Below are 22824 nucleotides of genomic sequence, written 5' to 3'. Positions count from 1 at the left end.
AAAAACTGAAATGGGGGTTGTTGGGATTTTTTTTAAGGGAATATAACAAATCTTTGAGAAAGGTCATCTCCAGGCTCCTTGGGACCAGACTGTCACAGGCAGCTGCAGCAGCTTGGGGCACACCACTTAATCTCCAGGGAACCCGTCCAACTTGGAACTGGGACCCTACAAATCTGAACAGAAATACTCAGCCTGTCCTCCTTACAAATATCCACAATTTCACATGCTTGTGGAGCAAAGAAGGGTATTTATTATTTATATTTAGATCTGTGTGGCTTAGATAACTGAAGCCTAGAATGGAGATGTGTATCTTCAGTTCATCACGGATTGCTAAATGTTATCTAAGTAATCTCACCCAAGACATCACTTATCAAGGTTCTGTCATCAGTCAAGATACATTTCAATTTATCTATAAAATGGGGGGGGAAACTAGTAGAGGGCTTAGAAGAGAGAAAAATCAGACAACCCTGGAGAACATGAAGTCTATATTTTCTGATTCTGTTTTTGTTTTGGCTTTTTAAGTTAGAAAAGAAGAGGATATAGTTCTTGAAAGACCGAGTTCTTATCTTCTTGGTTAGGTAAATACATCAATACACAAGCTTCTGCTTAAGAATAGGCTAAATTTGATGAGTCACAGAAGCTACTCCAAAGGTTATCTATCTAGTCCAACCTCAGCATTTTGCAGACAAGAAAACTGAGTCCAAGAGATGGAAAATTTATTTGTTCCAAGACATAAAAAGTAAATAAATGTCAGAACTAGCATCTTAACTGAGGGCTCTTTCTCTACCACCATGATATTCTATCTAGTTTATTCTCTCAGGTTCTCCTTCAGAACAAATGGTAACTTATTATTTAATTAACTTATTATTTCATAATAATGAACTCATTTCTCTAGGACTTTTAAAGTTTCCAAAGTACTTTCCTCACAATGTAGCTCAGTAGAAATGAAGGTTGCCGGGGTGGCTAGGTGGCATAGTGGATAAAGCACTAGCCTTGGAGTCAGGAGGACCTGGGTTCAAATCCGGTCTCAGACACTTAATAATTACCTAGCCGTGTGGCCTTGGGCAAGCCACTTAACCCCATTTGCAAAAATCTAAAAAAAAAAAAAAAAAAAAAAAAATGAAGGTTGCATTTAGAGACAGGAGGACCTGGGTGACCTTGGACAAATAAATTCCAGCATCAAACCAGGGAATTAGATTCAAATTCCTATCAGGCTCTGGACTGAAAGGTAGGCTGAGCATGATAATTTCCATTTTACAGGGGGAAGCTAGGTGGTCAAGTTATACACTGACTTTGGAGTCAGGAGTTCGAATACATCTTCAAAAACTGGACACTTACTAGCTGTGTGACCCTGGGCAAGTCACTTAACCCTAACTGCCTCACATCCAAGGTCATCTCCAGTCATCCTGATTCATATCTGGCCATTGAGCTCAGATGACTCTGGAGGAGAAAGTGAGACTGAGGACTTAGCACAGCCCCCCTCCCTCAAATGCAATCCACGTGCTTGTCAGGGCATCGCCTCCCTGATGTCATGGTTTTCTTCTATAATGAAGGACAAATGTCATCGTCATCGTCATCACCAATCATCATCATTTTACAGAGGGAAAAACCCGGAGGCTAAGTGATTTGGTCTTGGCTACACAGAGTTCTTTCTTCCCCATATGAGTCAGGCAGTACAAATATTATTGTCCCTGAGTTACAGAAAAGCACAAACTAGTCAGTGTATTAGAGGTGACAATTGTACCCAGGTACCCTAATCCTAGAGAGAAAGAGGAAGCAAGAAAATGGCCAATAGTTTTTTTTTAAAAAAAATCACAAATAGAAGTTCAGTTTAAATGCATTCATTCAGACCCTTGAAGCAGAAACACTTAGTAGGCATCCTGAGCCCAGTAAATTAACTTTTCCCTTGCCAACTTGGCTTCATTTTTATAGGATCATAGAACAAGGACTTAACAGTCATTCAATTCAATTTTCTTATTTTACAAAGCCGAAAACAAACCAGAAATAACTGGTCCAAGGTCAACAGGTGGCAGGGCTTAGACTTAGGCCTTGGGATTTAAAAATCTGTCACCTGTTCAGTCCAAGTTTAAATGTGACCCTGGAAAAATCCCCTCACTCCCCTGAACCTGTCATCTGCTCTAAAGCGCTATAGAAATGGGCCATTATTATGGTAACAATGTGCACCAAAAAAGGGTAAATCGATGCTACCCAGTTTGGACAGGGCACAGGCTGGGGACTGTCTTCCCCTCCCAGACCTACTGAACGACGGTAAGCACTTTCTCGGACCCCAGCTGGTCAATGGGAGATAAGGGGTTGATAACTTTGTTGTTCCTCTGCCAGTTGTATCCTTCTGGAAGAATGAAAGCTACTTGAGGGCAGGGACTCTTTTTATTTTTGTCCCTGTATCTTGGACTTATATGAAGAGAAGCAATGTAAAATGAATCTCCCTATACTACCTTCCAATCCTGGACTCACTTAGGATGAAAAGCTTCACCACATACTCTATGGAGGTCTGGACATAGAATACAGATATAGAAATATATTTTTAAAAGTGCAAATAATCACAAATAAAGATGGCAGCACCGACTTGAGAGTAGACAACTGGGGAGGCCTTGTGGACTAATGTATAGACCCAATTGGAAGTGTGGAATCAAGAAACTCTGGGTTCAGAGCCTGTCTCAGAACTTACTACCATGTAATTTCTCTCTTCCTCACTTTCCCCATCTGTAGAATGCCAGAAGATGATAAGCATGATGAGAATGATGATGATAGCAATAGCTTACATTTATATTTGCTATGGATAGTGTTATGTCATTTGATCCTTATAACACCCAATATTCCCCACTTTACAGATGAGATAACTGAGGTAAAGAGACGTTAAGTGTCTTCCTCCGGCCACACAGCCTCTGTAGCAGGATTTGAAGACTTGTAGTCAGATCTTTCTGACTCCTTTGATAATTCCTTAAGCACTTAGGAAAATCCAATAAGCTGAGATTCAATAGTCAGGCTTCATTAGTATTATTATTATTAGAGACCACCTCCATTTCCTTCCAAGGAGGTAAGTGCCACAGCGTGGGAGACCCACGTTACCCTCCCCCAAGCCAGTAGTGACCCCTCTTAATTTGTCTGTAAAATGGGGGTGGGGTTGCTGTAGGTAGTTCTAAGGTCTTTTCCAGGTCTGAGTAGGACCATACACATAGTAGGGCTCCTCTGTGAACACCACCAAGGATCAAGGAGGAAGAGAAAATAAGTGCAGTGCTGGGAGCCCCTGAGAGGAAGATATGTTTGTTATTAAGTAATAACATGACTCTTATGACACATTAAGGTTTATAAAACACTTTACTTATATTATCTCCGAACAAGTGATCAAGGTCATAAGGACAATTCACAACTAAGAGGCCAGACCTTGGTAGGAAGCTTACACTGCAGTGAATGGAGCTCACAGACCTCAGAGGGTTTCTTCTTGGGCCACACCCAGCTTAAGCTTTTAATGACCATTCATTCTTTCTCTTGCTCTTCCATCTTTCTTTTCTCTCTTCTTTCTCTCTCTTTCATCTCTCTCTCTCTCTCTCTCTCTCTCTCTCTCTCTCTCTCTCTCTCCCTCTCTCTCTCTCATAAAAAGAAAGCTTAACTTCCAGGAATCAACTCATAGAATTTACCAGCCTGAAAGAAGTCATCAGAGGACCTGCCTCAGTGGGCAGACTCCACCTAAAGCATCCCAGAGATGAGGAGTCACAGTGCTTTGAAGAGCCCTCTCCCCTCCCCCTATGTCACTCAGACCCCTGGACTAGGAGAGAAGCCTGGGACTCCCAAACAGGAAGAAAAGGGGAAGCCACCATATATGTGAATTTAAAGAATGACTACACACCTAAGAGAGGAAGTCACCCAGGCATCATTCCTTGCAGGCCTCTCATTGGAAGGAGAAGGAAACTGAGGGCTAGTGAGGGGAAGTAACTAGGCCCCAACATTAAGAGGAGCTGAGCCTTTGTTTTTGTGGTACTGTCAAAATCCTACTGCTTCGGCCACCCACAGGATGTAAGATACTATATATGGCCATTATAGACTTTATGAGATACTATATATGACTGGAATCCTATCTTGAAGTCAAGTGACCAGAGTTCCGTTCCTTGGAGGCTCAAGTCAACTGAGATAAAATGCTTTGCAAGCCTTAAAGTCTGATATCAGGAATTCTTAAGCCTTTTCATGTCCTGGACCCATCTGGCAGTCTGCTGTGAAGCTATGAGCCCTTTCTCAAGAGTGTTTTATAAAATAATAATTGAAGGAAATGAAAAATCAAGAAGACTATTTTCCCCAATGCAAGCTCATGGACTCTCTGAACTCAATTTCACAGACCCTTGCACTGTTAAAGTTAACAACCTGAACCTCAGTTTCCCCATCTTTAAAATGGACGTTATTCTAGCACCGAACCAGGCTGGCCACCCACAAATAAATGATTCCTCTAGCTAGGATTTGGCTGCTCCAAGATCCTCAAATCTCCTCATCTCTAAAGCAAAGAGATCAAAGAAGCGGTTCATCCCAGCCTTATCTACATCTAATCACTGGCCTTCGGCCACTGGGAGCTGCTCCTCAGTGCTGGGGGGAAAGTGGCAAGGAAAGAATTGAACCTTCCTAATTTGGCTGCTGTAAATTCCATCCAGGGCGATATGTCACCATGGCAGCCTTTTTTTTTCTCATTCAGTATCTGAAGTACTCTTCAAAAGGCTGCTGTGGCCCTCACTTCTCACTCCACAGGTCAGAGCCTTATTCCCAAACGCTGTGTCTTAGCCCTGTGCTGCCACTGTCTGATTGAATGTGCAACCTTGGCCAGGGGATGCCATGGTTCTGGGTGGGCAGGCTCCAATGACTTCCCGTTCTGCCCTCCACCCCTGCATCCATATCTTGTCTTTTATCCAAATTCTCTAACTGGAGCCCCAGGCCAGAAAGGGTGAATGGAAAAATACACACAGACAATGCCGCTAAAAAAGGCCAGATTCCTCAGCTGACCTCACCCCCTGTGGGACCACCTAAAGCCAGGGCTCATCCATCACAAGGGACGGCGCCCAGAGCCCATTCTGATCCGTAGGGGGTTGGGGGTCACTTTTGTTTCAACAAAACAATTGCTAATGTGAGTGTGGTCCCAGCAGATTAGGCCGCATGGGTTCTGAGAGGTCCCACGGGCATCACAGACACGCAGGTCGGGGGGGGGGCACATAAAGACAGCCACGGTGACACATACGGTGAGCCCCCACCCCTTAAGATCCGAAAACAGCCAAAAGCAATAGACACCGTAAGCGGGTGTCTACAAGATAGACAAGTACAGAGGCGAGTCGGACCCAGACGGGCTGCCACCCCCCTCCGGGCTGCAATGACCAAAGGACCTTCCCTTAGGCCCAGGATTTGAGAGTTGGATCCTGGAGTTGGAAAAGCCAGCCGGGGCAAGAGCCAATGGCGTGCCGCGCGCCCCGCCCCCACCCCGTTCTGGATGCTGGGGAATGCCCGTAGCTGCGCCCCCCATCTTAATTAACAAGGCAGCCCAGGCACAGGGCGGAGAAAGCGGGGGGCGCGCCCGCTGCCCCGAGGCTGTTCCGCCCGGGCCTCCACCCCCACCCCCAGCCCGGGTGCAGCCCCAGGGGCCGGAGGGGGCTATCTCCGAGGACGGGAGCAGAGGCCTTGGGGTGCTCCGGGCTGGGCTGCTGGGGGGGGCGAGGGGGGGCTCTCCATCCTGCTTTCAAGGACACTGCAGCAAGCCGCTGGCCATGCCCGGGGCACCCCGAGCTGGGGCTGGAGCCTGGGGGCGGAGGGGGGGTCCCTGCGGCAATGCGCGCATCTCGGGCTGCGGAGGCCCGGGCGGGGCGGGGGCAGGGCTGCGCCCCCCGGCCCGGCCCGGCACCCACCTTCTTGATCCGGTCATCCTTCAGCTCCGTGAAGTAGTAGGCGAGCAGCTGCGCCGCGATCATGGTGCCGGGGGCCGCCCGCGGGCCTCCGGGGCCGGGGCTGAGCGGGGCCGGGCTGGGCCGGGGCCGGGGCTGAGCGGGGCCGGGCTGGGCCGGGGCCGGGGCTGAGCGGGGCCGGGCTGGGCCGGGGCCGGGGCCGGGGCCGGGGCTGGCGCTGGAGCCGGGCTGGAGCCGGGCCGGGGCCGGGGCCGCGCTTCCTTCCTCCTCCCTGGCAGGCGGAGAAGACGCGGACGCCGGGCCCCCTCCTCCGGGGGGTGAGCGCGCTGGGCCGGCCCAGCCCCGGCCCTCCCATTGGCTGCCGCGCCCGGCTCTGCTGCAGGGGGGCGGCCCGGCCAGGGGCGGGGTCCCCCGGCGGGGCGGAGCCGGGAGCGGGCGGACCCCCCAAGTCAGGCGTCCGGGCAGGGGCACGTCGCCCACGTACAAGGAGGCAGGCCTGCAGGGGGGCTGGGGGCGGGGGCCCCCGAGATGCGCGGCCCCGGCTGGACAAAGGAGGGGCGCCCGGCTCCCAGCCTCCGCCCCTCGGCCTCTGGGCGATGCCGGGTCCCCCCCAGTGCTGACGTTCTACGTCCCGGACTGGCATTCCGTGATGCCCCATTGCAGCGTTCTCGGGCCTGAGACGCAGAAGCCCATCAGACCCCCGTGCGCACTGTGCGCTGGCCTCTGCGCCCCGGGGTCTCGGGCCGACCCTCCCAGGCCTCTGGCCTCGCCCCCTCCTCTGTTAAACGTTCTGCAGAGGCCGGGGGAGGCGGACGGGGTGCCGGGGGGGGAGGGAGGCGCCACCCACGTCAGGGAATTCCCCAGGCGAGCTCCGGGCTTCAGGATGCTGGGGGGGGGGGTACCGGCGGGGGGGGGCTCCATCTCCGAGCAGAAGCCCCCGCAGCGCGCCCCCCACCCCTCGCGGCTGCAGGAAGGCGCCCAGCCGCCGGGTTTGGGGGGGGGGGAGCAGGCGCCGCCCCGGCTCGAGCACGTCACGCTCCGGGGCCGGGGAGCCCACCCGGAGAAGCCCCCCCGGGCCGCCCCGGGCCCGCCGCGCTCCCCCTGCCACCTCCTCTCACCCCGGGGTCTGCCCAGACCCGCGCACGGATGCCGACGCGGGCAGCCCCGCCCCGGGGCACCCTAGGGAGCGCCAGGGGGCACGCAGACCCTTCGGGGCGAATCAGCCGCCCCTTAAGCCCGCCGCCAGCCCGAGCGGAGCGCCCACAGTACCCGAGCCGCCCGGCCCGGCCGCTCCCCCAAAGCCACGTCACCCCGGGATCCCCGGGGGCCAAGCGAGGGCGGAGGAACCGCGGAGAAGCGGGAAAGGACTGGACCAAGGTCCTACGGGGCAAGGCTGGGATTCTAATCAGGTCCATGGCCGTCCCCGACAATGAGAGCCAAGGGGCAGCTGGCTGGTGCAGTGGCTGGGGCACCAGTCCTGGAGTCTGGAGGCCCTGAGTTCAAACTGGGCCTCAGATACTTAATGAGAGAGACAGAGAGAGAAACAGAGAGACAGACAGAGAGAGACAGAGACAGAGAGACAGAGACAGAGAGAGACAGAGAGAGAGGATGAAGGCCAACCAGCAACCTCTGTGAGAACTGCCCAGCCTCAGACACAAAGACAAACCACCTGCACCTCCCCGGCCTCCAGAGCTCCCTTGAAACCCGGCCTAATCACGGCGGCTGAAGAAGTCAGTTGCCTGAGGGCCCTCAAGGATGATTAAACTCGATCATGGCTAGACCACGGGCCTTCTAGCTCTAAATCCAAGGAGGAGAGGGACTAATTTAATCCCAACATTTTGCAGAGGCAGAAACAGATCCAGGAGGGGAAACAGTAGTGAATTCAATCCAAATCTAATTGACTTTAGAATAAGACAGGATCTTGGACATCATCTAACATCTAATAACCCGATTGCAATGGATTTCAAAGTTAGGAAGCACTTCCTTCCATCATTTCTCCAGGCTTTAAGATGTGGGATGTGGGGGTCCTCTCAGATGCTGCCCTCCCCCTCATCCCACACATCCAATCGATGGCCAAGTCTTGCCATTTCTTCTCATCCTCTCTGATTTCTGACCTTTCTCTCTATTCACACCCACCACCACCACCACCTTGGACCTTAGTTCAGGCCTTCATCCCCTTTGGCCTGTCCAATCCATCCTCCAGCTTAAGGAATTTTCCAGATTTACAGATCTGACCACCTCCTACCCCTCCTCCATGAATACCAGTGGCTCCCTAGGGCCTCTAGAAACAAATGTAAAACCCTCCGTTTGGTTTTAGCTTCCTGCATTCTAGAGTCTAACCAAATTGGTTTCTCTCTTCCTCTCCCAAGGCCCTCCCCCATTCATCCTATGTCTGATTTTCACCATGGGCCCTGTCTCCCCACCTTCATTTGTTAAGTAAGACCTAGTTCAAACACCAGCTTCTTGACAAAAAGCTTTTACTGATCTCCGGTTCTTCTCCCCCATCTGCTGCTTCACTCCCTTACTAACCACCTTCTAGTCATTTTGCATCGATTCCTGTATAAAATGTCTCCCCACAGAATGTAAGCTTGAGAGCAAGGACGGTGTCACTCTGGTACCTAGAATATCTAGCCGGCACTTAGTGGACATAAATCTCTGTCACATAGTAGGGGATTCAGATGGCTGGCACAGCGGGGCAGCTGGATGGCTCAGTGGATAAAGCACCAGCCCTGGAGTCAGGAGTACCTGAGTCCAAATCCTGTCTCAGACACTTAATAATTACCTAGCTGTGTGGCCTTGGGCAAGCCACTTAACCCCGTTTGCCTTGCAAATACCTAAAAAAGAAAGACAGCTGGCACAGTAGATAGAGAACTGGATGGACCTGGAGTCAGGAAGACCTGAGTTCAACCTGCTGCAAACACTCCCTGTATGATCCTGAGCAAGTCACTGCTTGCCTCAGTTTCCTCAATAACAGCTAACACCTACCTCTCAGGATTGTTGTGAGGCAAAACTGTTTTTGCAAACCTAAAAGTTACATATAAGTGCTAGCTAATATTAATAAATGCTTATGGGCTGAGTGAACCAAGGAGATAGTGTGAGTCCAAAATGAGACCCAAGAACAATTACTTGAGATTTTTCTAAACCAGATCTGAGATATTATTGCTATAGTTCTAGGGGAGGAATGCTACTGATACAGAAGGCCACTGGACTTGAACCCAAGGCTGACTATCTACTATGCCACACTGCCTCTGAATAAAGTCAAAGGATCACAGATTTCGAGTTCAAAGGAACCTTTTGTCTAATTTCTCATTTCATAAAAGGGGAAATTAAAGTCTAGAAGTCAGGTGACTTAGGTAGCAAGAGGAAGAGTTAGAATTTGAACCCAGGTCTATAGCCATCCCCCATCATTCTTTCCAGTGCAGGACACTAAAGGGCTGTGTATAAAACTGGTTACTTGTCATATTCTCGTACAGGTTATAGCCTCTACAACCTTGAACTGAAGTTTAGGGACTTATTCTGGTCTATCTAAGGAGAGCACTTAACTTAGGGGAGAGATCATTTCTCATCTGGCTGTTCTTTTGTGGGATCTCTCAGATCTTCCCCAGATGCCTTTCTTCCCTTTCAGTTTCGTTTTGGGTTTTGTGTCTCCTTACATTATAAGTTCCTGAGGACAGGCAATGTTTGGGGTTGGGGTTTGGTTTTGGTTTTGGTTTTGGTTTGGTATTTTTGAATTTTGCATCCAAAGAACTTTAAGGTTTTGTGTTTTACATAGATGATCTCGTCTGACTCTCACAACAACCCTATGAAATAGGTGTTATTTATTAATATAGGTTATCAAACTAATAGTTATCTGAAGCAGAATTTGGATTGGGGTCTTTCTGACTCAACTGCAGCCCTCTACCCATTTCAGTACCTGTGAGTCACTTGAGCAAACCAATAATGGGAAAAGGAAAGGGCTCATAATGAGAGAAGGCATGAAAAAAAAAAACAACCCTGGACTGGAGCATAAGGGACCTAGGCTCTAGTCATGTCTCTCTTAGCCCCTTGATGCTCTTAGAAACATCAAAGATAAATAACACCAGAGTTTTGACAGCTGAGTGGTAAGCACCCTGAAATGTCAGGTTCTGAGTTCAAATCCTGACTGTGCTTACTTTCCTCAGTAAAATGTGAGGCTTGGTCTTGCTGACCACTAAGCTTTCTCCCTCTCCTAGATCCATGAATTTGTAAACAGCTCTTTGGTTTTCCAACATTGGGCAAGTGATATCTGCAAAGTGAGGGACCAGGTGATCTCTAAATTCTCCTCTGGCTCCAAAATGCCTGAAATTTGTGACCTCTAAGATAAGGACATTCCCAAGTGAATTCCTTATAACCACGGTGGCCGAAGCTGAAAATTGTCAATTGCCCACCTCCCTAAAAAAAGAAAAAAAAAATCTATTGACCATCCTCTTCCAGAGCCAAAATGTCATCAAAATGAGTGGTTAAATAAACATCTACTGATGATTCCACTTTTCTGGATCCACAGAGTCATTGATCTAGGAGCTAGAGCAACCTAGGGAAAAGATTACAGCCACTCCCACACCTCCCTCTTGATTCTGCCATCTCTTATTGCTAAAAATCTCTGTGGAGGCAGCAGGGGTGAGTCAACTGATAGAAGACAGGGTCTGGAATCAGCAAGACCTGAGTTCAAATTCAGACTCCAACATTTACTAGCTGGGTTATCCTGAGCAAATCATTTAACCCTATTAGCCTCAGTTTCCTCATCTGTAAAATGAACTGGAGAAGGAAATGACAAACCACTTCACTATCATTATTTGTTTTTGGTTTTTTTAGGGTTGTTTTTGGCAAGGCCTTGGGGTTAAGTGACTTGCCCAAGGTCACACAGCCAAGTAATTATGAAGTGTCTGAGACCAAATTTGAACTCAGGTCCTCCTGACTCCAGGGCCAGTGCTCTATGCACTGCACCACCTAGCTGCCTCCACTTCACCATCTTTGCCAAGAAAACTTAAAATAGTTGAAAAGTTGGGCATATCTGAAAAATGTCTGAAGACACACACACACACACACACACACACACACACACACACACACACACTGTCTGATTTTTCTCCAATTCTTATAAACAATAGATTCTCCAGAGAGGATCCACCTAATGTGCTGGAGACCACCTTCTCCCTCTTTCGTATTTTGTGCACACCAGTGGAATCCTTCAGCATTCTCCCTGTCCTCTCTCTTGCCAATTGCATCTAGGTTTTTCCCAGGATACATATCCTGATAAAACTCTTTAGGTTCACCTCCTTATATGCAACTCATTGTCAGCATATGAGATCCCCTATGAACTATTATGCAATTTGTTGTTCCTCTTTGGGTCATCTGCAAGTTTGACTTTTCTGGGGTGTTTCATCATACACGACCGTCTCAGGAAGAATATTGGTATTAAGAAGATGGGATTTGGCAGAAATCAATTTGGGATGGCTAAAGGCATATGTTTTTCCAAAAAGATAATCCCAACCCGGTCTCATCCTCATGTTCAATTCTGGGCTCACTTCATTGGCATCTACCACACTTGATAGACTTATGACCCAGCCTCATTTTACAATTAAGTAATATGCATTCTTTATCCACTTTGTTTTTCCAGAGAATATGAAGTCAAGTTGGGGAGAGGCTCTAGGCACAACCTCCTAGACTAGGTCAACAGCTTTAGTTATAAATATCATCCTCATGCTAGCAAAATATTAATCAGGAAGAGACATTCCAGCAGTAAGATTACATTTGTAGTGGGGGGATTGCCAGAAGATCAGGGAACAATCACTGTCAGATAAAGGTTTAAGAGCGCTTTGCTCAGACTGTTGCTAATAGATTGCCCCAAGCTCACAAGTGATAACCCCTAATACTAATTCTCTTTCATCCTCCATATCATCACTGACTGAGACTCATCAATTTTCTACTAGCCACATTCAGAGAAAGAACTGTGGCATCTGAATGCACATCAAAGCATACTACTTTCACTGGGGCTTTTTGTGTATTTTCTTTCTCATGGGTTTTCCCTTTTGTTCTGATTCTCTTTCACAACATGATACACTTATGCACATATAGCATATGTTGGATTGCTTGCAGTCTTGCAAGGGAGGAGAGAGGGAAAAGAGGGGGAAAATTTTGGAACTCAAAATCTTATAATGAATGTTAAACATTAACAGCAACATCGTGTGATGATCAACTAAGATAAACTTAGCTCTTCTCAGCAAACCAATGATGTAAGACAATTCCAAAAGACTTGAGATAGAAAATGCCATCCACATCTAGAGGAAAAACAATGGATTCTGCATGCAGATTGAAGCACACTATTTTCACTTTTTAAAATGTTTTTCCTTTCTTGTGATTTTTCTCTTTTGTTCCAATTCTTCTTTTCCAAGATGATTAAATATGGAAATTTATTTAATGTGATTGTGGATGTATAATCTATTATCATATTACTTGCTCTCAAGGAGGGATGAGGGGAGGGAGAAAAATTTAGAACTCAGAATCTTACAAAAATGAATGTTAAATTATCTATACATGTAACTGGGAAAAAATACTATTGCATTTTTTTTAAAAGACTGATTTTCCTAACAAAATTTTCTGTCTTTCTTTTCTTCTCCATTTTCATTGCCTTTTCATGAGCTGTGCCCAATAGTAGACTAAGCTCTCTCCCTCCTCATTACTACCTCTTGCAATCCTTGGATTCCCTCAAGGTTCAGCTCATACACTACCACGTAAAGGAAGTCCTTCCTGATCCTCTCCCTCTCAAATGCCAGTGCTCCTTTGGTTTTCAAATAGTTAATATGCTTATCTGTTTCCAGATTGCATCACCACCCTCTCTCACTTGATGAAATGTAAGCTCTTTGAAGGCAGGTGCTAGTTTTCAGTGTGTATTCTCAGAACCTAGATTGGCACTCACATTCTGTAGACCAGGGGTACCCAACGTTTTTCTATCCCTGTGCTCTATGGCTCTCTGTAGTCTTCCCATAGCCCTATTCAATGTAAAGGAAATAAATTCTAGAATTTACCATTAACTGATGTATAAGAAACAAAGGTAGATTAATTTCAATAGCATTGCAAAATCATTTATCATATTTTCCTGTACCCTTGACAAGCTTCTCATACCCACTGAAGGATGCATAACTCAATTTAGGAATTCTTTCAGTAGACAATAAATATTTGTTGAATTTGATTGGAAATCCATTTTCCCTCTCCCCAATCCTCCAACTCAAACCTCACCTCTCATCGGGTCATGTTCACGGTTAGGACCACCTCCCCATCATGACATGCTCATTTTCAGTTTTCTCATTTTTTGTCCTCTCATCTGTGTTTGCCCAAATCTTCACTATTCTTCAAAGTCCATGTCCTTCCAACTTCCCCTATGAAACACCACCACAGCCACTCCAGCCCATTTTGATTTTCTTGACTTCTAGAGGCATTTTATGTAATTTTACAATTAATTATAATTATACTCTTCACTGTCATTTTGTTAGTTTTATCTCTTCAACTTAAAAAAAAACTCCCTATGGGAGCCTGAGATCATATCTTTTAGTTAGATATAAATAACAATTATTTCTTTGTTGCTCTAAGGCTTACCAAACACTAACTGCCTCACTGGGAGGGAGGTAATACAAATCTTATTTTCTCCATTTTGCAGACAAGCAAACTACTGTTCACAATATTATCTGCCTTTTTAGTGAGTATCAGAATCAGAATCTGAACCCAGGTCTCTTCTGGCTTTTCAGACAAGGCAGCTTGTCAGCTTACTCTGTTCTTACTCCCTTCTGTAACCCAAAGTAACTGGTACAAAGCTGCTCTTCAGTATTTATGGATTATCATTTTATTCCTTCTCAAGAGTTTCAGTCAAATTAGAAAATTAAAGTGACAGAACTATTACTGAATCTCTTCATCTAGAATCAGTTTTCATCCAGGAAAAGCAGAAGTGAGCAAAGTTGGTAACACTTTGAGAATGCAAGTATATTTTCTGAGACAATCAAGTGTGGTGTAGGCATGAAAGCAAAATGAAAAAAATAATCCTGACTCAGCCATCCTATCCTATCTTATTACTACCTTCCCTGGGCAAGAGAAGAAGGACATTTCTAAGTGAATTTATGTAGTGGTACTTTATTTTTAATTTAAAGGAACTCTGGAAGATCTTGGTCACTTTGGTTAGATTTGTCTAGGTCTGAAAGGAGCACATTGATTAATGAAAAGGGCACAGCTTTCTATTTCTTCCTATATTTGCTTTCTATTTCTTCCTATAGTTCAACTAGCTTTTCCTTTGGGTATATTCCATTAGTTCACATGTTTAGGCAACTTTCTAGGGTACAAGTATATTGGGATGAATGTTAATTCAGAGAGGACTATTAATTTTGTGAGTAGCTGCACCAATCATATTTCTAAGGAAAGATACTGGCATCAGAGAGTTGTCAAAGAAAATTTGTAGGCACCAGAACTCACAAATGTGGTCAAAGTTTGGCTTATGTCCTTGATTTCTCCCCCTCCTTTCTCCCTCCATCTTTCTTTAACATCTTAATAGTCCTTCCTAGGACTTAGTCATAGGACAATAGTCCTTCATAGTTATAGGACAACAGTTTTTCATAAGGCATTCAAAAAATATTTTCATTAACTTTCATTCAACGCTGTCCTCTTCATCCACTAAAGCCCAGATAATATAAATCCTGAAGAAATTGTTCCTTATCTACAATTCAAAAGACTATGATTTCTGAGGGGACATTCCATTTTCAAGGACAGATAGGTCAAACAGTGACAAAGTGCCAGGCCTGTGGCAAGGAAGACTCATCTACCTGAGTATGACTTAACCTTTTTGCCTCAGTTTCCTCATCTGTAAAATGAGCTAGGGAAGGAAATGGCAAACCACTGCAATATGTTTGCCAAGAAAACCTGAAATGGAATCATGAAGTCAGACTAAAACTAAACCAAAACAACTGCACAACAACAACATCCCATTTTCAATAGTCTTTTCTTTTTTCTTTTTTCTTTTTTGTTTTTGCAAGGCAGTGGGGTTAAGTGACTTGCCCAAGGTCACACAGCTAGGTAATTATTAAGTGTCTGAGGCTGGATTTGAACTCAGGTCCTCCTGACTCCAGGGCCGGTGCTCTTTCCAGTGGGCACTCTAATCTTTAGTCAAACATATTTGCATCTTGGTCCCTAAATGTTCTCTGCACCTTTCTGGTTTTGTTCACACTGTTTTCTATGTCTAGGCTCTCCCAGCTCCCTCTTTTCACTTGTGGCACTCCTATCCATCCATTAAGCTAAATTCAAATGTCACTTTCTCCATGAAGCTTTGCAATCCTCACCCTATCACACACACCCCCCACCTTAGAGTGGTGACAACCTCACCAACATCATTCAGTAACTAGATTCTGTTGTGTGACTATCTCATGCAAACTTCACATGATGCCATTATATTTATGTTTGTATCTTAGATGCCTACTGCAATGTAAACTCCATGAGATTAAGAACCTCCAGTTTAACTAATCTCTGTATCTCCTCCCAATACTCAGATCAGTGATATATGGGCAATGCAAACATAATGAATAGTTTGGGTTTTATTTTTTAGTGAATACATCTATGAATTAATCATTTGTTGAATGAATCAAGAAGAGACATATAAGCTAAGATTTCAGATACTGGATTACTGTCTCTATTAGGTCAAATCCATATGAAAAGACAAAGGGGGTAATGGGAGGAGGAGGGGTCCATTTAACTGGGGTGAGCTACTGATATGCCTGAAGACTTTCCTTTTCCTACTTACCTCCATCCTTAGTTTCTTTTCTCTATTGGAAAGCACAGGAGAACAATCTGACTTACACATGGGCCACTGGGATAGAGCTGAATTATTCTTATTATTACTCTTAAGTCAAAGAGAGAAAACCTTCTTGAACCTCTTTTTCAAGGGTAGCAACGATGGGGTGGAAGGAGGGTGACCATGGCAACACTGTCAAAGGTGAAAACCTGATTAGTACATACAGCCCACCCCATTATTGAGACCTGCAGTAGTAGAGTGGCCCATGGGCATGAGCAATATTGGGTCAGTGCCTACTCCCTACCCCCACAAGGACACATCTGTGTATCTCATGCTCAAACGGTCCACCCTCAAGTCACATTTCTTGTAACTTCAAACAAACTCTAAGATTTTTCTCCTTCAAATATTTATAAAATATTTGGGAGTCAACATATTGAGCAAAGGACAAATGTCAGAGTCAAGATATGGAGCTCTGTGTCTGCCACATTAGTTAGTAGTGAAACCACTGAGTGGGGACCATCTGAAGTCAGGTAAAAGGGGATGAGTCTAAAGGAAAGAAAGATATTTGAAAAGCATACATATCCAATGCCCCATGGATAATATTTTATGATGTGTCTGATTTATCCTTAGACCAGAAGGGGAGAAAAATAATTTCTTCCATTCCGATACATCCAAAAACTTTTTATTAAACCTCTACCATGCTATATTAAACATCTATATACAAACAAATGCTATACCAGCATTAAGCTTTCATCAGTTTGTAGTTGGTGGAGTTGTTTCCCTTCTTTTTTCTTTATAACTGATTCTTCAGGATCATACTTTTTTTTAGTTTTTTGCAAGGCAAATGGGGTTAAATGGCTTGCCCAAGGCCACACAGCTAGGTAAATATTAAGTGCCTCAGACCGGATTTGAACCCAGGTACTCCTGACTCCAGGGCTGGTGCTTTAATCACTGCCTAGCCACCCCCAGGATCATACTTCAACCTTTACCACTTAAGATGCCCCTCAAGTTCTGACCTTCTAATGGAAAGAGAAGCACCCCATTCCTATTATCCAATCCCTTATTCCCATTCCCTCCATCCTTGCTCCAAAAATCCCAAACCATCTACCTCTTCCATTGCTTCTTCTGGGATGGCTGCTCCAGACAACAAATCTGCTTTTATTTTAAAACTTTTCCTTACATACTCCTATCTTCTAGCAATCACCAATGCCTATCTCCCTCCTTGATGACAACCTTCCTGGCCACCCTTCCCAGCTCTGGTTGCACTTTTACTCTTTCCCTTCAAGGCAATGGTTACTGTAGGGGAGTTAGAATACTCTTAACTTCCCATTGTTGCTTCCAAGCTCTCCCCATCACTGTCCCTATTCAGACCTTCTCCTTCCCTCTTCATTGAGTTCAGTATCTGGCTCAAAATCTCTCTCTCTCTGCTCCAACCCTGCCCTCATACTAAATACTGCAACATACATTTTGATACTCCCTCATATATCCTAACCTCCCATTTCCTCAACCTACTCATTTCCCATCACTGAGTACCTCCATCCCACTCCAGTCATCGCAAAGGTGGTTCTTGATCTTTCTGTCAACCATAAATGTACTATGTTAATAAACTCTGAAATCCCCCTTTCTGATCACAGTCTATTGGTTTTCCACTACTCCTTTGCCTCATCAGCCCAAATCCTCTCCTTGGTCCACACTGTGATCTTTAATCCCTTGACCCTTCCATTCTCTCCCCAGACATCACCTTTACACTAGCCATAGTCTTCTTTTGCTCCTCTTAATCCCTCAGTGACCCAGTTCAACTCTCCATCGTCCTCCTCTTTTGAATTCTTTGCCCCCTCATCATATGGCCAGTTGTGCCCTGCCAAACCTCTGCCTAGGACCACTTCCACCATCTGCTGCTTTCATTTCTCCACATGCATTGCTGAATTAAAGTGAAGAAAATCAAGCAAACATTCTAGCTGTGTCCATGACAAATTTATATTACAGTGACCTCCACGGGACCTTCACAGTTGCTAGGAAAGCCTTCTACACACCGCAAAAGTCACAGTCGGATACACCGTAACTCGACTCAAATGAAGTGATGTCATTCTGGTCTTCAGTAAGAAAGGGCATGAACCAGTTAACTTGCCATCACCAGAATCATTGATCTCTCGGTGCATTTCCCAGGAGGAGCCTATCCTAGAAGTAGATGGAGAAAGGTGTTTCCCCTCATCTCTTGTGTCAATGAGGCTCATTTTTTTACTCACTCTATTATTTTCTCTACTCAAGTCAATCTAGCCTCTTGACTATTTCCCATAAACAATATCCATTTTCCTTCTCCCAGGCTTTGCAAAGATGATCTCCCCCCATAATCAGAATGTTCTCCTGTCTGGTCTCTGACTCACAATTCCTAACTTTTCTACAAAATACATACGGGAGGTATTCCCCCTATGAGAAGCTTTTTTTTTTCAATCTCCTGGTTGGGTATTTTGCATGTATTTTGGTTTTTTTCTTTTCTGAGAATATATTGTATCCCCTTAATAGGCAATAAGCTTCTTAAGAGTAGAAACTGCGGGTTTTGTTCTTTTGTTCTTCTATTCCCCTCACCTAGCACCTTGTCCTGATGCTAAAAGAATGAAATTCATACTCTGGAAGATGAACGCAGAATTAAGCCCAATTTTTCCATCTAAAACCAGGGACACCAGAAACAGGCAAAGGATCCACTCGACCATCTTACCTTTTCTCTGTAATAGGGAAGGTGGATTAATGACCGGATGGACAATCCAGAAAATCAAAACAAACTTAGCTAAGCAGAAGAAACAAAGAAAAGATGCGCTTGAATATCTTACCTTCTCACTGTCCAAGGGAGGACGAATTCTTGGCTCACACGGCTTAAGCATTGAAGCAAAACAGGACAAGACAGAAAGTAAAATAAACTTTGTTAAAGAGGTATAGCTAGGTGCACTCACAATTCAGTCACAATTCAGTCATGCTTAGGTCTAGGAAATTTTTTCTCAGAAAGCAAATGGGCATCAAAACAATATTGAAGGGCAAGGTACAAACATTGCTCTGGGACTAAAGGCTTTGTATTCAGTGGATATAAAAGAGGAAGGGTCAAAAACACCCTTGCAAATAGTAGTGATTGGACCATTGCAGACAGTCTTGTCTTCTATGTCTCTGTACTGGTGGGGGACATTTAGCTTAGTGTTTCTCCCATTGGGTGTCTATAGGGTCACAGACCTCTGAGGGAATTATGGAGAAGTGGTAGCAAGACATTAGCTTTTATCTCATCCAATCCATTTTTTTTTCAGAGAAGGAAATTGAGACTCTGAGAGATTCAGTGACTTGGTCGAGGTCATATAGGCAGGATTTTCTACTTAGACCTGAAAGGGAGTCTAACAAACCATCTGTCCAACTGCCTCCCTTTACACTAGATGCTTATAGGCCCAGGGTCCAAGATCCTAGGGCATAAAAATAAGAGTCCCTGTTCAACAGCAAAATGGATAAGATGGTGGCCTCATGATGGGAATGGCAAAGGGGGGGGCAGTGAGAAAGGGACAGATGGGGTGACACTACAATGTCTAGAGTTTACTGTGCTGGAAGAATTCGACTTTGGACTCTCTCTAAACACCTTGATATAAGAAATAGGGTGAAGGAGCTGAATAAAATCACTTTAGAAACTTGGTTTTCAGGACATAAATAGGAAACAAAATCTCTGGGTATGCTTGGTTCTTTTGAGGGACACAGGAATATTTCTGAAGCCCAGCTTCCACCTAGTCTCCAAAGAAGTTGTCATTGCCAGAAGGGAGAAATCATGCATGAGGGGCAGCCAGAAGGGATTCTGGTGGCTCAGAAAGGTCATAGGGTTCTAGGACCCTGGAACTCTAGGGCAAAAAGGGACCATAGAGGTCAGTTAGTTCAACTAGTTCATTTTTCATAGAAGGAAACTGAAGTTAAAGTCAGTGAAGGGACTGCCAAGTATGGAATCTGAACCTCCTGCTCTCCTATAACGCTAATCATTTGGCCACACTGCCTCCTGAGAGTTCACAGATTAAAGAATGAAGATTTCCTTCAAGCTTCTGCCTCAATTTACAAAAGAATACATTAAGGCCCAGAGGCTAAATGACCAACCAGAGTTCTAACATGTAGTAAGTGGGAGCCTGAGATTTGAACTTCAGAACATGAGTGTCTCCAAATTCGGAGTTCTTTCCAGTATACCCTGTTGCCAATTTGAATCATGACTAGGTTCATTTTCACCCAATCCTTTATGTTCAAGTCAAAATAAGCCAGAAGCAATTCAGCCTCAGTTCATCAAAAACCAATTAGAGCAAATGGATTCTAGCCTCTTCCTTTCTCCCTTTCCTCAGTCCTGAGAGCTAAACTAATTCTTTGATAAGCCTGGAGGAGGTAGGCAAGGGAAGATGATTTAATACGGTCTGGGGAAAATCTGCAGACTTTTCTCATACCTGGGGGATGCTCTGGGAGATTTCTAAACCAAATAAAATATAACCCAAACCCAGACAGTGGAGGGATACTAGGGTTTAAAACTGGGAATTTTAGGGAATCATCTAAGCCAGTCCCTTCATTTTGCAAAAGAGTAAACTGAGGCCCAGAAAAGTAAAGAGATTTGCCCCAAGTAACATGGGTAGGATCAGAGGTTTCAAATTCTGAAGGGACCTTAGTGATCTTCTCATTCAATTTGCTCAACTTTATACCAGAAGCACCAATAATATCTGAAATTAGACTCTGAATGCAGATTTTCTGATCCCAAATTCTGTGATCAATGGACTTAGGAAGGTGCAAGACCAGAGGGCTGGAAGGAACTTGAGGATCCAGAGATCACACAAGTAAGAAGGTTATGGTGGAACTTGCTCTATTCATCTCTCCTCCAACCAAGGTGCTCTGACTATGGATAGATAAATGAAGAATTCAAATGGATGAAAGTGAATGGAAAGCATTTAAGTGTTTACTATGTGGGTAGGGAAGGAATAAACAGAAAGGGAAACAGTCTCAGTTCTCCAGGGGTCCAAATAGGGGAAACCACACAGACAGGGTACTCATGGGTTGGTTGGGAAGGAAGTTACCATCTGGTAAATCTTGTAGGGAGTGCACCAATAGAAAGATTTGTCCATTAGCAAATCTTTCCCAGAAGCAATGCTAGGGATCTGGTTTACTCATAGTTTTCTGAAATTGAGGATGGAGGTGAAGAGGAAGATATTTGCAAGGCTGCAGAGCCCCAGATAGCTGGGATGAAGATGGGGCTGTTTGGTCACAGAGAAGATTGGCCCAAAGGACCTGCTTAGCTCCCAAGTCTCTGGAAGTCAAATTTGGAGGGTAGCTGATACAACAACATCAGGGAAAAAATGATTAATTCAGATGACTGAATCCCCATGAAGTTCCTACCATGTGAACAGAAAAGTCATCATCTGCAGTTCATGGAAATGATGAATCTCTAAGGTCAGGATAAGTGTGTTTAAATCCTGCCAACAATCTCTCTTTATAAGGAGAGAAATTGTATTCAGAGTAACCAACAGGCGTGAAGCTAGATAGTCTCAGAGCCAGGGAAACAATTCACTTCAATGGCTGTTGGGTGGGTTCCCATTACATGAGAGCTCCTCTTCCCAAGGCAAAACAACAAAGAAATACTAATTAATTTTGTAGTCTTAATTTTCTGTTCATAGAGAGGCAGCATGGCATGGCACAGTAGACAGAACACTAGTCTTAGAAGATTGGGGTTCCTAATGATTATGTGATCCTGGGTAAGTTATTTAACCTCTCTGTGCTCCAGGAGACCCTGTTATAAGTTGCTGAGGGGATTCCCATCCAGAAAAGGGAGGAGTTGTTTATACCAATAAACTAACAGTCCTAGTAGCCATCCCTTCTCATTCCAAGCATGTATGTTTTATTTCACTAATTAAATCGTAAGTTCCTTGAAGACAAGGATTCTAATAATATGAATTCCCATTTATTTAGTTAAAAAAACTAAAGATTTGGAAAGCACTTTCTGTCAAGGATAAGGGCCTGCTATCATTGACCCCATTTAGCAAAGGGAAACTGAAATTAGAAAAAGCTAAGTGAATCGCCCAGGATCACATAGCTTATGAATGATCTGTTCTGGAATTGAACAGAGGTGTCCAGGGCTTTTCTTAGGACACCTACTATCTTAAGCATCTCTTTATAGGAGAAGAAAATGACAGAACCCTCTGCTATCTTGACTAAGAAAACTCCAAAATGGGATCACAAAGAGTCAGACATAACTGAGCGACACAATAGCTATCATATCTAACATGAAAGTTGGTGTCATAGTGCACAAAGCTCTGAGTCTGGATTTGGGGAAACCTGAGTTCAAATTTAACCTCAATTACTTCCTCACTGGGTAACTCTGGACAGGTCACTTAACTTCTGCCTGACTCAGTTTCTTCAAATGCAAAATGATGATAATGACAGCACCTATCTCACAAGGTTGTTGTGAGGATCATGGGAGAGAATATTTGTAAAGTATTTAGCAGAATGCCCAGCAAATAGTAGGGACTATATAAACTTGTATTCCCTTTCCTTCCTCTACCTCAGTGCCTTGCTTGTGGAAGATACTCATTAACAGTCTGTTAGTTAAATTAACTTAAACAGCATTATCTCTTCTGATATAATTATCTCAAGGGTTACACAATAGTCATTGGAGGTCCTGAATCTGGAGTTTGGAGAAGGGAGTCATCTCTTGGGAAACCTGACCTACCTATTACAAAAAAAAAAGCATAATTCACATTTATTTAGGGCTTTAAGGTTTTCAAAGTATTTACCTCCTAGTAATGTTAGGAGGACAAGAGAGGAAGGGGTATTATCTTTAACTTTACCATGGTTTCCTAACTCATGGCATCCAGGACCCAAACACTGATTTCCCAACTCTCCACATCTGCCACATTGCCCATACAAGTGAAGAAAGTTACTCAGCATCCTAATGAAGAATGGACAAAGGGATAGATATCAGAACAAATTTAACATTTCCTACAGAAAAGTAACAGATGTAAATCAGTCACCACAAGGTAACTGTCAAAAGAGCCCAGAAATTCCCCTCAGCCATTAAAACTTGATATCCTCACCAAGTGGAAAGACACATCTGCCATGGGAAATGTTGACTTAGGGTATAAACTCACAAAACATTCTAGAAGGAGG

General features: G+C 44.6%; 1 protein-coding gene across 2 annotated transcripts in view; it reads right to left on the bottom strand.

Moving 5' to 3' along the window:
• The window catches only part of HK1 (hexokinase 1), a 123096-nt gene that overhangs the window by 76072 nt on the left and 24200 nt on the right, over nucleotides 1-22824 (bottom strand). The window contains exon 4 of one of the 2 annotated variants that reach the window (XM_074232426.1): nucleotides 18504-18545. In XM_074232426.1, the coding sequence (XP_074088527.1) occupies nucleotides 18504-18545 (42 nt within the window). Of the gene's footprint in view, nucleotides 1-5894; nucleotides 5982-18503; nucleotides 18546-22824 lie in introns of those variants that run through there. The other variant, XM_074232427.1, reaches the window with a different exon arrangement.

The sequence above is a fragment of the Macrotis lagotis genome, chromosome 4 (genome assembly GCF_037893015.1).
Source record: "Macrotis lagotis isolate mMagLag1 chromosome 4, bilby.v1.9.chrom.fasta, whole genome shotgun sequence".
Classification (NCBI taxonomy): Eukaryota; Metazoa; Chordata; class Mammalia; order Peramelemorphia; family Peramelidae; genus Macrotis; species Macrotis lagotis.
This window is presented reverse-complemented; position numbering and strand designations above follow the sequence as displayed.